The sequence below is a fragment of the Taurulus bubalis genome, assembly GCF_910589615.1.
Source record: "Taurulus bubalis genome assembly, chromosome: 2".
Classification (NCBI taxonomy): domain Eukaryota; kingdom Metazoa; phylum Chordata; class Actinopteri; order Perciformes; family Cottidae; genus Taurulus; species Taurulus bubalis.
This window is the reverse complement of record NC_136590.1, coordinates 11,196,472-11,209,503: the sequence shown is the minus strand read 5'-3', so window position 1 is coordinate 11,209,503 and position 13,032 is coordinate 11,196,472. Positions and strand designations below refer to the sequence as shown.

General features: G+C 41.1%; 2 protein-coding genes across 3 annotated transcripts; one reads left to right on the top strand and one right to left on the bottom strand.

Annotated features, from left to right (window-relative positions):
* Positions 1-999: 999 nt before the first annotated feature.
* LOC306753470 (E3 ubiquitin-protein ligase TRIM58) lies at positions 1,000-3,372 on the top strand (the record flags this gene model as incomplete). Its single annotated transcript, XM_079237335.1, is given in 6 exon segments — positions 1,000-1,011; positions 1,162-1,257; positions 1,966-2,147; positions 2,411-2,436; positions 2,439-2,600; positions 2,795-3,372. Coding segments are annotated over 6 exon segments (1,056 nt in total).
* Positions 3,373-3,815: 443 nt separating this feature from the next.
* On the bottom strand, positions 3,816-12,392 carry casp7 (caspase 7, apoptosis-related cysteine peptidase; the record flags this gene model as incomplete). Of its 2 annotated transcripts, XM_079214537.1 has the most annotated exons (7): positions 3,816-6,212; positions 6,319-6,457; positions 6,808-6,983; positions 8,073-8,201; positions 8,280-8,431; positions 11,981-12,096; positions 12,286-12,392. In XM_079214537.1, 6 exons carry the CDS (start codon positions 12,094-12,096, stop codon positions 5,986-5,988), a joined length of 939 nt encoding a protein of 312 aa, XP_079070663.1. In that variant the 3' UTR covers positions 3,816-5,985. The 2 variants fall into 2 exon arrangements, with proteins under 2 accessions (XP_079070663.1, XP_079070664.1); XM_079214538.1 differs by lacking the exons at positions 11,981-12,096; positions 12,286-12,392 and adding an exon at positions 9,528-9,562.
* Positions 12,393-13,032: the final 640 nt, after the last annotated feature.

Sequence of the window (13,032 nt, the reverse complement as noted above, 5' to 3'; positions counted from 1 at the left end):
TTTTCACTCAATTAAAAACCCAAAAGTGCATCTTAAGGACAGGAGGTAATACAACACACATAATCTTTTTATAACTTCAGGCTTTTTTAACAGACTCAGTGTTTTCATGCACAAACATGGAATAAAATCGGTAATGAAACTTAACTATCACAAATAGTCCAACGTGTAGACTCACACAAGTAAAGCGTGTTGTGAAAGCAGCATTGAGGAGTGTGAATAGATGGCACTCCGCTGCATAAAAAATCTCCTTCAAAATAAAAGCACATAAAAAATCCCCTTTAAAGCCCATGCAAAGGTCCGCGATTTACTGAAAACTCAAGGCCCGCGGGCCTTGAGTTTGACATATGTGACTCAGAGGGAGACGTTTGGCCCTGCTTGCCTACATTTGACCTCTGCCCACTTGTGCATATGCTATGCATAGACATGTGTGCTATGCAAAGGTCATAAGGGTCATGGTAAGCATTTTTAACAAGCAATGGCTGAGACTAATGTAACTGGCTCAGGGTGAAGATGCACTTCAACCACTGTACCCAATGTATCTCATGGATATGAATTATCCATGAGATACAAAAGCAACATCAATGTCCCGTAAACTTCACAAACTCCCCCAAATGTGCATCTAGGCCACAAGCAAACACACACAGACGCACACACTCGCACACGTACAACAAGGTCAGTGTCAGGTTGGTATAAATAGAGTTCTTATGGGTTTCTTGTTTAGTAGGACATGGATAACTCTTCCTCAAGTCGGACAGTTTGCCCTTCCAATTGTCCTCTCTGCCGGAATCCTTGTTTTCCTCCCTCTTGTCTTCAGAGTTCAGATTCATGTCCTCTCCTTAATAAAGCAAGGCACATGCTTGTAAAAGCACCAGGACAGATATCTCAAGGCCAGCATGTGCTCCCCCCTCCAAAGACAAAGCCTTCACATGTGTGACAGGTCTATAAAAGCCTTTGTAGACGTGTTGCCACCAGTCAGTTAAGTTTAATTTGCACTAGAAAATGAGCAGTAAGGTAGGAGGGAAGGCCACACATGAAGTAAGCACTTTCACTTTGGTTTCTTTTTGAGAAGAAAAGCCAATGTCACGATTGACCCAACACCCTTTTATCTGCAGTTCTTGGAATTGTTATTTTCTTCATGCTATCTGCCCATCTGTTTCAAAGGAGGTGCTCCTGAAACATCAGCAGCACCTGCAGAGACAAAGAGATGGCATCACATACAGGATGAAGAAGCTGGCAGCTAAGCAGGCGGAAATAACTGTAAGTCTATTATTATATTGTGTGAGTAGAAACACAATACAGTGCAAAGTGTCATTGTGTGTGAACATTGTGTTCCGAAACACCCCACGGGTCATATTCCTAAAATCAAGATGTGTGCTGTGTGACCTGAGGAGATGGGATTTGTATAGATATATATATTGTACTTTGCCTACTTTGATTGTAGCTAACAGTGATGCAGCACATTCACCCTCAAGGTTAAATGAGTTATGAATTCTGAAATGCTTTTTTTTACATGTTATCCTACCTGTTTCTTGCATCTTTTGTTGATCTTCTTGTCTTTCCATTTTCTTGTGCTTCTCTATCAACAATGGATTTTTTTCTTCACATACAACTGGCTTCTTTTGCCTTTGTGCACTCTGCTTTATGACTAACTTATTCTGTAGATATTATTCCATACGTGATAGTAAATTGATTATTTTCAGTTTTGGACTGTTGATCAAGCAAAACAAGCTGTTTGAAGACATCCACTCAGGAAATTGAAAAGGGAGTTTTCAATTATGTTCTAACATTCTTAGACCAAACAATTAATCAATTGCATGAACACATTATTGGTATATAAACTGGAAATACAAATGATCATTAGTTGCAGCTCTATTGTGTTCAGAGGTGATTATATCAGCAGTTGTCAAAGTTGGGCTTGCTGATCATATACTGTAATATACTAATACAAACGCCCTCTCATTTCAGAAAAAGACCAACGCAGTGAAGGAGAAGATCAGGAAAAAGTACGAGGACATGAAGCGGGTTCTGGATGAGGATCTTAAGATCACACTGACCCAGCTGGACACCGAGTACGAGGCCACAGAGAAGTTAATGGAGGACAGGATAGAGGACTGCTACCACCTCACTCAGGAACTGGACCAAGAACTGTCCACCATTAGCGCCCAAGTGAAAACACAGGAAATTAAAATTCAGGTTAACACAAGGACAAGTTCAAAGACTTCCGATTTCATGCAACTTCTTGGAACTTTAATCTATTGTACTGTTTGTCTTCAGTGGTTTTGGCAGCTGTATTCGGCAGTAATTAATTATTCTTTTTACATCTTCTACAGAGTGCTGAAATAGAAAAAAGGTATGTTTACATTTGAGGAAATAACAGCTTGCTACAAATATTAATTTACAAGTACCTCAGCTTGAGCTCAGCGCAAGGTAGTGACTCTTTGTTTTGTCTGAAACTAGAATATCTCAGACTCTGAAGCTGACTGACCCCAACACGATTCAGATGGATGAGTTCAAACATGAACAACTACTGAGTCTCACAATCAACCTGCTGCTGTTCATCAGATCCCAGGTCCCTGTCACCAAGAAGCTGTTTCAGACCTGTGAGTTTACCCCAAAAATACAGGGAGATTAACATGTGAGGGAGTCTTTCTCCTGGCTATGTCAAAGGTTGCAATTGCTGCCAATTATCATACGTTGTCCATGCCAAGTGTTTGTCTTAATTGTGAACTCGTGGGGAGAACATTGACAACTGTTTTCGTAGAAGACACTGATTTTTCTGACGTCTGTTCCACAGATGCAGCAGACGTCGTCCTCGATGCTGAAACTGCCCACCCAAAGCTGGTCATCTCTCCCAAAGGCGACTCAGCCACCTACACGGACACCTGGCAGGATGTCCCAGACACCCTCTCCCGCTTTGACACCACCCTGAATGTAATCAGCCTGGAAGGTTTCAGCGAGGGCCGCCAGTACTGGGAGGTGGATGTGAGTGGGAAGACCTACTGGGAGCTAGGGCTCACCTACCCAAGCATCCCACGCAAGGGCAACGAGGAGGACTCCTGGCTGGGCCGAGGCAAAGAGTCTTGGTGTGTGGAATACTTTAACGGAGACTACATAGCCTGGCATGGTGGAGTCCAGCATGAGCTGCCTCTGCTGGCAGGAAAGCAGTTCACTCGCATCGGAGTGTACTGCAGCTTCCCCGGGGGTTTGGTGTGCTTCATAGGAGCCGATACCGTGACCCCCCTCCACTGCTTCTGCGCTGGGACCTTCACTGACACCCTACATCAAGCTGTGTGTCCTGGTCATGACAACGAAGGCACAAACTGGAAGTCCATCAAGGTCTGTGATGCTTCTCGATCAGCTCCTGTTCTCTGAGGTGGGGCAGGAATATGTTGCAATGTGGGGTATGTGCATCAGTTGCCTGATCTGACATTCTTAACGTTTGACCCCAGATCATCTCTTGGTACTGTGCGTGCCAAGCCAGTCTAAATTTGGCTAAAACAGATTTTTAAAGTATATCTCTATTTTTCTTGATTTTTCTTAATACCGTGGTGGACACAGCAAAGCTAACATTACATTAGAGCTGTTCTGTATACTGTAGCAAAACATTGCATTTAAAAAAGAAAAATAACGAATAGCAGATAGCTTATAATATGTGCTGCTAAAAATATGTGGATTTATTTTTTGGAAAGTCGAATGTCTTCAATATTTGTTTTAAGTGATATTCAGTGTCACACTTTTTCAAACATCAAACATCTGCTTTTAATTGTGTCTGTGTTTACAGATGTTCAAGAAATATGACACAAACCTCATTACAGAATAAAGTCTTTATGTTTAATACAATAAAATGTTTACATAAGCATTCCTCTGTTTTTGAAGTTAATTATACAAGGTATTGCCCCAAATTAAAAAGAAATTGGGCCAGATTAAACTTTCAATGTAAGTCATTCATTCCTTTTTCCTAATATGTTTCAAATATATTCCTGAGGACAACAGCATTTAACACCAGAAAGCATTTAAAATGTTTACCCTTAAAATATTTTCTCTCCCTCCCTCAATTCCAATCGAAAAACAAGTGGAGCAAACACTCTGTTCAGCACAGGTTGGGCACCACATCGTGATCAGAGATCCATGTGTCGAGTTGTGGCTGTATTGGACAAGTGCACTGGGTGTAGAGTGGGACATGTCCCTAACTTAAGCCAGCATGGATCAAACTTCTGGCAACTAGAAATATGATGTAAAAATGTTATTAAAAATAATAATTAAAAAAACATAAGATACAAGTGCAAGTGTAAAAACATTGCAGCAACAATGAGTGTCTATTGCGGACATGTGGATTGTGTATGTTCACCACCAGTAATAGCTGCCTGTGATTGACAGACTTGGGCACATTAACACAGCGTATTTGCAGAAACAAACTTTGTGCAAGTTGAAATGACCATCAGCAAAGGTCTAAAATATCAAAAATCTTTTAGATTTTATCATATAATGCTGCCATACAAATAATTTACTAAATTATGCAAAATTGTTTTTTAAAAACTTTTTCTTTCTTTATGATTTTCTAAATCAAAGAAAATACAAATAGGAAAACTTTGCTGAGTATCTCTTACCAGAGTGTAATGTACAACACTAATATACAGTGAAATGATGTGGCATTTGTGCTTTGGGCCCTAGTCCAGCTTCACACTATAATATTTCCCAAATTTATGACACAGTTCTCTTTTTGGAGTAAAAATCCTACCGCATGTATATCAAAGTTAATAAAGAGGAATGTCTAACTTTAAAGATTAAAAAAGGGAAATTCATAAACTGATTTGTTGGACCTTGACTAATAAGACAAGTGCGTAATTTTGATTATATGCAAATATACAAACTTCACTTCCTTTGGGGTGAACAACAAGCAAGTGAAGTCTTCAACATCAGGCTAATAAAACTGGCAAATTGCAAATATTCCTCGCTTTTGTGGGAGTGGACTATATACTATGCGCTTGACCCAAAATCTCATAGAACTAATCACAACACAGCAAAAGATCACACCTTCCTAGCCATACATATATGACATTCTTTAACATTACGATAACCCACTTCATGGGACATTAAAGAACCTGAGGATGCCAGCATGCTGCTACCAACTTAAAACTTGCTAGGAAGGCTGAGACACTGAGCCTTTGGCAAAAGCATCGCCACATGTTTCTGCTCAGAGGAGTGTTGTCTTTTTCTGTTGTCTCTTTTTATGTGACAAATTGACAGCTGAAAACATTGAAACACAGATAGCTGAAACTGATCTGATCCATTTTCCAGATGCTTTTTCCCGCTCTTATGCATCAGACAGGGTTTGTGATCAAGGCGATCAAAGGGTTTCCTGGTGGGTATTTATATAGACGTTTGATGGGCTTTTAAAACATTCAACTGTCACCTGGCTTCCAACGTATTTGACTATGTAATGGTGATGTACATTTTATAAATTAATTGGGATGCATTTGATCTCTTACAGCACTAACAAGCAAGAGCCATATTTAAGTTCCTGTCCACACTATACAGTTCCTTTCAACTTACTTTGCAAATGCTGGAAAATGGAGAGACTCATATTCAGATATGATTCCCCAAACCCACAAAAAGTGGCAGCTAATTTTCCGGGCTGGTGGAATAACATGGATATTTCACATGCCTGTCAAAAAAAGATCAGATCAAATGTGACGCCATTATTCCGAAGAATAACCTGAAGAAGGAAGAGGAAGAAGTTTCACCATCAGCACATGAACGCGGAGTGCCACTAAAACTATTTTTCTATTCTCACGGAGTGCCCAACTACACATGTAAAATGTCATATGTGCTCCAAATGTGCAGTGTCATGCTGGGCTTGAATCATCCCTGAATGCTTTGAACGCTAAGTCGGTACCTGAAACAGTCAGTCAGCAGTCAGCAGTCAGTCATAAGTCAGTGAGGCTGGAAGTCAGTCAGTCATGAGTCAGTCAGTGAGGTTGGCGGTCAGTTGAAATACAGTTCTTTCGTCAGCATTGAGACCACGCAGGGAATCTGCTTCTTCTCACTGAAGCGTGGGTCTTCAGACCAGGACTCAAAGCTGGTGGCCACCATGTAGTTAACCCGTGTCAGGATCTGCATGATCTCCAGCTGCTTGCCAAACTCGTTGAGGACGTTGCAGAGAGCCTGAACAAACCAGGAGCCGCGCCCAGGGTTCCTCCATGAGTAATAACCTGTAAAATCAACATGAGTCAGCACTGAAACTAGCGTCTGCTCACAAATAAATCCAGCACAGGTATGGGACAGATGATGTGTACTTAAACATCAAACGTTGTTTACCTGGCACAGTAGAGTAAGCAAAGAGGAAATCTGCCTCTACAGGGATCTTATGTCTTGGATTAGCATCCGTCTCCAGGGTATCGTTTGGCGGACCCGAATCTGTCTGTATACCATCATCAAATTCGGAACCCCGGCAAGCCTGGTGAAGTAAATGAAATGACATTTCATTGAGATCCTGAGTAGCTTTCTCAACGATGACCTGGTGGACAATTACAAATTAACTGTATTTAAAAGCTGAGATGGAGCAAGATTTAACACAATATCTATCATCTCTCGGTGGGGAGCAACTGAAAGACTTTTAAACTGTCTTCTCAACAAAAACAAATGTTTAAGTTACATGCTTTGGTCATTCAACCCTTGGGATGACCATTTTGGGTCCAAAGGGCTGAACTTGCCTCAAATCTACAAGTTAATTTACAGCTGTACAACATATCTTTTCTCTTTATATCACACCATATTTTACAAATGAAAGTCTTCAGAATTTCGTACCTGGATGAAGAAGAGTTTGGGCTTTCCGACTAAGCTTTTGCACATGTCCCCCCTGAATAACGAAGTCATGGACTTGATGGGCATGGCTCCATCTGTTCCGTAGATCATGCCCTCCTCACCATGGCTTAGCAGGATACAGGCGAAACACGAGCTGTCACTATGGTCTTCCTCCGAGGCTGACCCATGCACACACAGACAAACACTCAACTCTTAGCTCGGCTCAGGCCTCATTAAACTGATATATATTGTGCGAAAAGTTTACATTTTATCCGGAGGGTTGCACTGGAGAAAAGTGATCATCTGGAAGGTAACGTTTTTAATTTTCGAGCATACAAATGGGACAGGATATTGACACTAGAAGAAATTAATTAGGATTCACCCGAAGAGGACCATGAACGGCTATACCAGATTTCATAGCGTCTAGTCTGCAGTTGTAGCGGTAACTTGCTTTGGCAAAGTGTTTAAATGAGGGTCGGACCTGAGAAAAATAACGACTATCACCATCAGGCCTCGCTGATAGCTGGACAAAATGTGTGCAGATTCAAAAGAATAGCAGCCATTAAAATGTCATATCATAACACAATAAAGACAAAAAATCCATTGGTTTCTCCAAGGGGGAATTAAACCTAATTAAAAATCTTGGCATTAAACCCAGCCAGGGGCTCTGACCAGTGACACCAAAAGTATTAATTGGAAGCAAAATAAATGATGGACAACAGTCCTGCAATATAACTCTCTTCATGAAGGAAATAATGATGAATGTTGTTGAACCTGTTTGGGAGTGGTGTTGATTCAACTTATTTTGATTCAATTGTATTGTGCAATACTACGAGGTGTTTGTCCACCCAATAATATATCAAATTGAGTAGATTAAATATAAGAAAGAGTTCTCATCTCAATGTAACACAATACAACCAAACAGCACTACAAACTGGAGCCTCTAAAACGACTACAAAGTGAAATCAACTTGCCTCTATTATCACCTTCGTGGTGGAAGGAGTCAATACAGAAGCGTTGGATTAGACTAGTTTTGGTGTACTAATAAACTGGCAAATGATGATATGACTTTTTATGGCGTGACTAGAATGTCAGTATGTGTATGAGGCAACAAACCCACCTTCCACCTCCGAAAATGATTTTATGGCGTTTCCCAAAGCTTTCTCTATTTCATATTTGTTGGGCTCGGTATTGGCATCCTATTAGTTCAACACTGTTACTTACCCCCGTGAAAGAAACATGAAAAGTGTAAGGACTTCACTACTCACCCTCTCGGAGGAGACTCTCCATCTTCTCACATGTCTGATCATTGTAGATGAAGACATCGAAGCCCAGGCTCTTGAAGCATTTGAACAGCTCTCCTGCGTCTCGGTCCGTGCCGTTGCGTACATTCATCCCTGCCACGACAATCTGCTTAGATTACACACTCTTTTTGAATCAGGTATACAATGTGTGTTAAAACATACTCGCCGTACCTGTCTTTTCATCAAAGTTTTTGTTGTTGATGATGATGCACTTGCCCACTCGTTGGTGGCTCATCTTATACTGGAATGTTGGTGAAACAATTCTGTAATGGCTTTCAGAAGAGTAGTCCTGCTCCCGCGTCTGGCCATCCTTATTCTTCTTACTAATAGTCACAGAGAAACAAACAGAAAATCAAGGACAGTGAACACTTCATGGTTGCGTTCGTTACATTTAAATTTCCACAATTGTATTTACTTTTGCGCTGTACTTAACGCTACATGTTTTAAGTTCAGCTGATCCTTTGAAAGCCTTTAATCTAGACCATTATTTCTTCATTAATCTCCTTTAGGCCTCACACAAACATTTGTAAACTTAAATAAGAACAGTAAAAACAATGTAAATAACAACGGTGATAAGAATAACAAATGGATAGGCCATTAGATTTTTCAACTTTCGTCATGTTAACTCTCTTATCTCACATGGCAGCGTCTCGCAAAAGTAAAACATTTTCAATAAAATGGTCTTGACTCTGCAAGAACATGACAGTGTCTTTTAAGGCCAAATGTTTCAACACATAACAGTTACTTCCTCATAAGTAAATGTCAAGACTTCCAATGCAAAGAAAACTCACACGAAACTGACTCACTCTGATCCACTTACTCAGAAAGCAAAGAGTACATACATTTTCAAATAAGGCATTAAAGTCACAGCCAAATTTGATTTTAGTAATCCACCATCAGAGGAAAGAAGAAACTAGAACATTGTTGCTCAGTGCAGATATCAAAGAAATCCTAACCACGTCAAGGCAGATCGAGCGTGAGAGTAAATCTTCCACGAGAGGCACTTCTCACAGACCTGTCATATTTCCATTCTTTAAAAGACGCATCCAGATAGCAAAGCCAACGGTGGCCCGTTAGGGGCTCAGAAAATCCAGGCTTGTTCCAGAAGAGCCTCGTCATCAAGTTACTCAAGCACGGGAACAATGCATGGCAATGCGCACTAACAGTCTCATGCACGTACTCACAGGCAGCCCAGCCATACTCTAATTGACATGTGATCCAGAACTTTTCACAGACCCCCACCCTCCCCCAAACCCCCCTCCCTCCCCTCTCCAAATTGAGCCAACATACTGTACCAAACAATTGCACGAGGCTGCGCAAAGAGCTGGAACTCTGTTCTGCTGTGGGCTGGGCATGGCAGAAAGAAGAGCAGGTGGGAGGATGGTGATGAAGATTACGAGGCGGTTGCGTCCTTCTTACCTGGGTTCGTCATTCAGCGCTACGCCACTCTGCATCTGAAATGCGTTGGTTTTGTCTCCTTTTTTTCTCTTCAAAAAGTTTGTTTCTCCAGATCTGGCAGCTTAATTTTTGGCCGTGTGCTAGGATACTGACATGCTCTCTGTACTGGATGGACACCTGACTGGCCCAGCGGGTGCTGAGGATGGGGGCGGCGCACTGTGAGCCCCCTGAGTCAGCAGCCTCGCCACCACACCAGTGCTTTCTAAAGGCCTATTCACACATGGCCCCTGCTGAGGTCAGACAGGGCAACAAGTTGCTCCTCTGCTGACAGGCACATAATCCACCTGTACCGGCACACATACTGCGAGGGCCTTATTACCTCAACTTTAGACCTGGAGGCACGAGAAGATGTTCAACGGAAAAATATCTAATTTCTGCTGACTAAACACACAACAAACGACATATGACCAATATAAATCTTAATTAACTTGCAGTCCTGGTTGAAAGCAAGATTTAGCCTAAATCCAACCAGTTCAAAAGATACAGACAATCATCATTACACTCTGTATGGTATTATACACAAGTCATGTTCAGATGACATGGTATGATAGGCATAATTTCAGAAACATAACAAGTTAATCTGTTGGTTGGTTATGCATTCTTCTCATGAAAAAGACACACGCAAGTACTGTAGATAAATTGGTATCAGTTTGATGTAATACTTCTAAATATGGTGGTTATCTTTGCGACCAGGTAACCACGAATAAGTGGCAAACAAACAAACCATCTAGCACAGCGGTCCCCAAACCCAGTACCGGTCTGTGGGCCCCTTGGTACCGGTCCGTGGGCCCCTTGGTACCGGGCCGCAGATAAAGAATTTATAGAGAAAAAAAAAAGAAGAAAAAAAGGATTTTTTTTTTTCTTTTGAAAAAAGACTGGATACATCCGTCTGTGCGTAGCCTCAAACTTGAAGTTTGAAGTTACAGAGTGCACATAAAGGTTTAAGTTGCGGAGTAGAGTCAGTAGACTGGACATAAACACACGTCGGGGCTCGGTCTTTTTCTCCCGTCACCCCGAGACGGGACCGGCTCGTAGCAGAGAAACAAACTCAGGGCTCCACTAATTCGGCGTAATGGTGAGATGTATCTTTATGCACTTTAGAATTGTCTTTATGCCGGTCGTATCATTACGTCATATTTATTACGTCATATTTTTCGCCCACACCGTGAAGGCCGGTCCGCGAAAATATTGTCTGACACAAAACCGGTCCGTGGCTCGAAAAAGGTTGGGCACCTAGCAGATTAGGTTTACCTAACTTCTTAAACAATTCAATTTTAAAAGGCACTTTTAAATTTGTTTACAGTCTAAAACGTCAGATGCTTCTTTTTGTTGTTGCATATGCTTTTATAAACACAGGCTCTTGTTTCATTACCACCGTCTGGGAGAAACGGATGACAACCGTTCCCCTACTACAAATGTTCACAGCGCCACCTTGTGACTCAAACAGGAACAAACAGCTCCCTCACTGTCACACTTTTAAAACTGACACAAGACATTGGGAAAGGGTCCATATTCTATGATATCACACTGAATTCACAATTTTAGATTCTCCTGTAATACAGTCTAATTTTGAGCAGCCACTTGAGGACTGACATCAGTCCCAAAATTGACTCGTTGAATAGTTTCCAAGCTCCTTGCCCCATTACACAAATTAGGCTATCCAAAACTGGGTTTCTGTGTCAAATCAAGGGTAAGAATTTAATATTGTTCAAGCTGTCAAACCAGTGGCAATCTCATGTAAAAACAATCTTACCAAAAGTGCACAGTGACACAGTTGTTCATCTCTTGTTATTAGTCATTGTGAATAAGTAATAGTTTGAGTATTTAAACATGAGTGTGTGTGTGCACATTTAGTGTACTGAGTGGTATAGCTTACGATGTGGGCCACAGTTCATTTCAGATTCTTCTAAACTGGAGAAACAGGTAACTGCATTAAAACAATACCAGGGCGGAAACTGGGGACAACAGAACAGGAGAGGAAACGGCCATGAAAGAAAACATGGAAAGGCGGAAGCAAATAAAAAAATCAGTACAATGCGAGATACATACAGCTGCAAACACTCATGTCATGCGCACTTGATTAGGCACCGCCATTTAAATGTCGCCAAATAATTACAACTAATGGCAAGAATCACCAGTAAAATAAAATATAGAATAGGCCACAGATGATAGGACACATATATTGTTGTGCTATAACTTCAGTATTGAAATGAAAACATTACCTTAATAATAACAAAAGTGAAAGCTATAGTAAAACACGGATATGATCATACATAGTGTATTAAAGTCGAATTGAAATTAATTTAATTCCTTATGGATTTTGTTTTTGGGGGGGAGGGGTTATTTCTGCTGTATAATGTCTGTCTTCACATCTTCAGACTACTGGAAATGTTGAAAAAGGAAGAGAAAGTCACCCAAACAGCAGAAATCTTCCTCTGCGGTCCGGCTTGGCGTCTGTCTGGTCTCCCGACAGCTCCCCTTCCTCCTCTTCAGCTCCCAGACCAATTGGCTCAGCGGGTTCCCCGGCCATCTGCAATTAGCACGGGCATTGACCGATTAGCTTACTGTATATTATTACCTCGTTATTACATCCAACTTGTTAGCCGAGTGTCTCAGTAAGTTAGCTGAGCGCTAAAGGTGCGTCACTGAAATCTCTCTTCCGTTTAGAAACGTGTGGACAGCATGGACGTGCACTCATTCGCCTCATATGTTGTGTCACCTTTGAAAAAAAGTTAATTGCGGGTTCGTTTTTCCTTCTCCAAAGTTTCGGCCAAGTTTCTCAGAGAACTTGAGAAAGCGAAAGTAGGTCCAGCGCCCTCTCCGCCGGGTGCATAACTACGTCATTGCCCTGCGTGACGTGTTCATATTAACCGGTTATATCAAACCCCCCAGTTTATCCACATATCAGGTATGATTTACAACTGTAATAAGCAGAATAAAGAGTATGTAGCATATATGGCAAATATTGACCAAGGTAAAGAAACATAAAACATATATATATACATATACACATACATTTGGTTCTCAAATGAGGGTACTAGTACTCCTTGGGGTACTTGAAGGCACCCCAGGGGGTACGTGAGATTTAACAAATATATATTTAAAATTAGCATAAATTCAAAAATCCATTAATAATAGTTATTTAATAAATATTCTTATATATCTTGTATATATATATCTTGTATGTCAATATTTCAATTATATCAAGTGATGCTGAGTCGAATTATTTGTATGCATCAACATACTTAGATGATGAAGCTAAGTAAAACTATTATATCATGTATTATGCTTTTATGTCTAAGTGTCATGGCAAGATGCCCAAAGTTGAACTAGCTGTCCAACTCAGGATCATTACACACATACAGTGACATCTGACCTGTCTCTCTCTCTCTCTGTGTCCCTCTCTAGCTCCATGCAGACAGACAGCTGGACTCGGCCAGTCTTCCAGCATGGTATATGAAAGGGG